General features: G+C 44.9%; 1 protein-coding gene across 1 annotated transcript; it reads left to right on the top strand.

Annotated features, from left to right (window-relative positions):
- The first annotated feature begins 335 nt into the window (after window positions 1–335).
- On the top strand, window positions 336–1812 carry LOC147710956 (uncharacterized). Its single transcript, XM_086920078.1, has 2 exons — window positions 336–459; window positions 763–1812. Exons 1-2 carry the CDS (start codon window positions 378–380, stop codon window positions 1647–1649), a joined length of 969 nt encoding a protein of 322 aa, XP_086776204.1. The 5' UTR covers window positions 336–377; the 3' UTR covers window positions 1650–1812.
- The last annotated feature ends 2693 nt before the right edge of the window (window positions 1813–4505 follow it).

Here is a 4505-nt window from a genome sequence, read left to right on the forward strand (position 1 = left end):
AAACAGCAGGTTGCTAACTGGTGGAGACAGCCATGTCCCAAACAGCCACAGAGGAGGGAGCAGTGGCCAGGAAGCGCAAAATAAAATTCAGTGAGGGTGAACTTGACATCCTCATTGAAGAGGTTGCAAACAACCACGAAAAGTTATTTGGCAAGCTCTCCCATAAAGTGCCAGAGGCAGACAAGAGGAGAATCTGGACCAGGATCAGGGACAAGGTGAATGCTGTGGGGGTCACACACCGCAGCATTGATGAGCTCAACAAGCACTGGTACGACCTGCGCAGTCGTGCAAAGGAGAAGGTTGCTGAAAGGCTGAAGGAGGCGAAGGGGACTGGAGGAGGAGGCCCAACAGTCCCAGACAACACACCCCAGGAGGACATGATTGAGGGCACTATTGATCCTGAAGCAGTCGTAGGAGTGACAATCCTGGACACATCTGGGGCAGCCTGTAGCACACAAGGTAAGATGCATGACTATCAACAGCACAAAGCACATACTGATAGTGCCCAAATGTGATTTCACCTGCTAAAATTACGGCTAAAATAGTGCTGCACACATTTAACATAGGGAGCCCAATGCATCATGGGACTTGTAGTCAGTAGTACCCATGTGCCAGTTGGAATCCAACACAGTAAGCCCAAATGCTAATAATAAGCAGTACAGTGATAGATGAGAGACAGTCATAACAGAAAAGTGTCATTTTATTAAGGTTGCAGAACTATTGAAACACATGTATATAACATAGCACTGTTTCACATCACAGATGCAGCTGAAGGTAACACTGATGACAGTGATGTTGAAGAGAGCACACAGCCCAATCAAGAGACTGCGGCATCAAAACCTGTGTCACCACCATCCAAAGGAAAGGCACCAGCAAGACGCAGGGCCACAGTTGCACCACTACAGCCAATGGAGGTAGAACAGCATACATCTAGCACACCTACTACAAGCCGTGAAAGTGCCAGTCACACACCAACACCGCAGGCACATGTCCGGTCAGGATCACGACGCAGACCAAGGAGCCCTACTTTGTCCCAGGAAGCAGGAAGTCACAGTCAGTGGGGTGGCGTGGAGTCGCAGATGGTGCGGGTTCAGCGCGTGCAAGCTAGGCACATGGGAGCAATCGACCTGCAGATGACGAAAATGAACAGTAACATCACTGCAATGGCTGACAGTGTGAGGGAGCTCACAACTGCCATAGTGGAGGCTCACAGGGAATCCAACAACGCCCTCCTGGAGGTTGCACGTGTGATGCACGAGGGACACAATTCACAGAGGAAGAGGCATCGGCAGTTTCTCGCATGCATGGAGGCTTATACCAAGTCAAACACCAAGATAAGCACTAGCGTGTCACACCTGTCACGTCGGTCTGTGGGAATGCAGATTGACATGGCCCATTGTTGTGGGGATGTGTCCAAGGCACTGGGGCAAATTACTACAGCTGTGGAAATGATGCAGGCTAGCACTAGTGTTCAGGGCGACGTTACAGGGGAAGAGGGTAGTGAGGCTTCCAGCCTGAGCAGCATCAGTGCGCCACTCAACACTGTCAGGAGGAGCAGTAGCCGTAGGCAGGCACCTCCCGCAGCATCTACGAATGCAGATGCTGAAGCAGGAGAAAGACATTTGGGTGTGAGAGGGAGGAGACGGTAAAACAAATTGGAGGGGTGTTAGACCTCATGGTGACGTAACCATGTTCAAGACATTCTTAGTGACTGCATGACAAGTCCTTAGTGTGTCTCCTCTGTCCATTGGTGCATGGGGTTAATGTGCTAATGGACAGCATTTCAGGTTGTATTGACACCCCATACCGCCAGCCGTGATAATAAATAGTTAACCTTCAAATGCAAATGAGTGTTGTGTGTCATTGTTACATACCTTAGAAATAATGCTGGGTGATGTCTGCACGTTTCCTCTGTCCCTCCGCTGAACTGGCAATATGTGCACGGCGTGGTTGTGCTGGGGGCTGGTTGCCCTCTGTGTCAGATTCCTCGATGGGGATGCCTCTCCTTGTTGCTATGTTGTGCAACATTGCACATGCAGCAATTATCCTGCAGCAGGTTTCCGGTTAGTACAACATAGCTCCTCCAGTTTTATGCAGGATGCGAAAGCGACTCTTGAGCAATCCAAATGTCCATTCTATAACGTTACGTGTCCTGATGTGGGCTGCATTGTACCTCTGTTGTTGTGGACTGGCTGGGTTCAGGTAGGGAGTCAAGATGTAATGCCTCACCGCGTATGCACTGTCACCTACAGAGTAAGAGGCAAGATGTCAGAGTCACTTATGCATTGCCATGACTAAGTCAGTGATGTGTATAGTATTGCACTTACCTAGCAGGTGTCCATTGCCAAAATCTCCCCTGAGCAGACGTGTGTGCAAGCCGCTATGGCGGAAGATGTATGAATCGTGAGTGCTTCCTGGGTATTGTGCGACAAGGTCGGTGATGATGTTTTCCGCAATGCACACTGCTTGAACATTGATTGAGTGATATGCTTTACGGTTGCGGAATATATACTCATTCACGGCAGGGGGACATATGGCTACGTGGGTGCAATCAATGCATCCAATCACGTGTGGGAACCTTGCTACTTGGTAGAAGTCCTGTTTTGTTTGGCTCAATTCCTGTGGGGTTGTGGGGAAGGAGATGTGGTTGTTGATGACAGTCATCATGGCGGCCAGGAAGGATTTGAAGAACCGCGAAAGGGAGCTCTGTGATACCCCTCCTGCTTCTGCCACTATGTCCTGGAAGCTACCTGAGGCAAGGAGGTGGAGGCTACATAGCACCTGGACATGAGTAGGTATAGCCTGGCTCCTATGTGTTTGGCGCTGCAATAGTGGGTCCAATTCATCTATTAAGTCCAGTATCATAGCAGCATTCATCCTGTACTTATCATAAATTTGCTCAGCTGTCTGTCCTAACAATGTGATGCGCAGACGGAAGATTCTATCCTGGATTCTCCTTCTGGCCTGGCCTGCTGCAAGTATCCTTCTCCTCCTCGCAAATATGTAGAGTCCTGCCATTGTGGAAGGCCACTGGGGCCTCATGGGAGTGTTTAAATACACCTCTGATGTCAGGCAGGTGAGTGGGAATTTTTTTTTTTTTTTACCACCTGATTGTGATTCCCTGTAAACTGCTCTTGCTAAATAGCGAATAATGACGGAATCGCAATTTGCGATATTACATGCATGGGAAAAAGCGATTTTATAGCGAAATCGCTATTTGGATATTGCGATTTCGCTATATTATTCGCAATTTCTTGGTTTCTCGCTACTTGCGAGTCGCAAATGGGGTTTGGCTTTGATTCTGCGATTATATTGCGATTTCGCAATTTTGCGTTTGCGATTTTGCTTTTTCTAGCGATTTCTCTTCATGCATGCCGTTTCTTTCCTTTGCGATCGCAATTGGTAATTCGCACCAGTTGCGCTCGCAATTTTGGTTGATGCATCTGGCCCTAAATGTGTGTTTAAATTGTCGTATCATTTTGAGAAGGAATTTAAATGTTGAAAGAGGTCTGGTAAATGGAGCAATAGGTTATGTTGTTGATTTTGTGAATTATAGAAATAGAGATGGAATTGAATTTTTAAAAATAAAATTTGATGGCATTGAGCAAGTACAACAAATCAGTTGTTGTTCTGCTAGATTTTTGCTTGTAAAAGACTTATATGTTCGCCGAAAACAGTTTCCTGTTTGTTTGGCATATGCGGTGACAATTCATAAATCTCAAGGTTTAAGTGTAGATAGTGCTTTGGTGAACATTGGAAGATCTGTGTTTAAAGAGGGTATGGCATATGTGGCATTATCACGAGTCAGAACTTTATCAGGATTGTACTTGATTGAGTGTGATGAGACAAAGATTTGTGCAGATCTAGATTGTGTTAAAGAATACAATATGTTAAGAAGAGAGTATGCTCCACATTTGCCTCAATATCCTCTGTTTGAAAAACCTGTGGTAGGCCGAAAAAGAAGAAATGAGGATACTTGCAGTGAGGTAGGAGCAAAAAGACAAAAAGTAGATCAAACTGTAATTCAAAACAGAAAGAAAAAGGATTCTGATGAAAATGTTGTTGGATTTTAGTTTGAAAACAGTTCTGGTGTCAACTGCTATGCTAATGTAGTGGTTAATGTTGTTTTTTTTCTTCAAACTTTACAAGAACAGATTGTTGAAAATCGGGATCAAAGATTGTGTGGTTTATTGAATTCTGTGTTTGAGAAATGTAGCAATGATAGAACAAAAATAGAAAGTGTAACAGAAATTCAAAATATTTTAGATATGTGTTCTGGTCAAGATAAATTTTCACAGAACATTCAACAGGATTGTCAGGAATTTTTAATGTATATGTTTGGTGTTTTGGAAGATGAAGGTGTAGATGTAGATAATCTTTTTAGCCTTTCTTATCAATGGCAGCATGACTAGCACCAACTGTAGTTCATCAAGTACTACTAGAATAGACACTGAAAGATTTATAAATTTGACTTTACCAGACTGTAAATCAGTGTCATTTAAAAA

This window comes from Lissotriton vulgaris, chromosome 5 (genome assembly GCF_964263255.1).
Source record: "Lissotriton vulgaris chromosome 5, aLisVul1.2, whole genome shotgun sequence".
NCBI lineage: Eukaryota > Metazoa > Chordata > Amphibia > Caudata > Salamandridae > Lissotriton > Lissotriton vulgaris.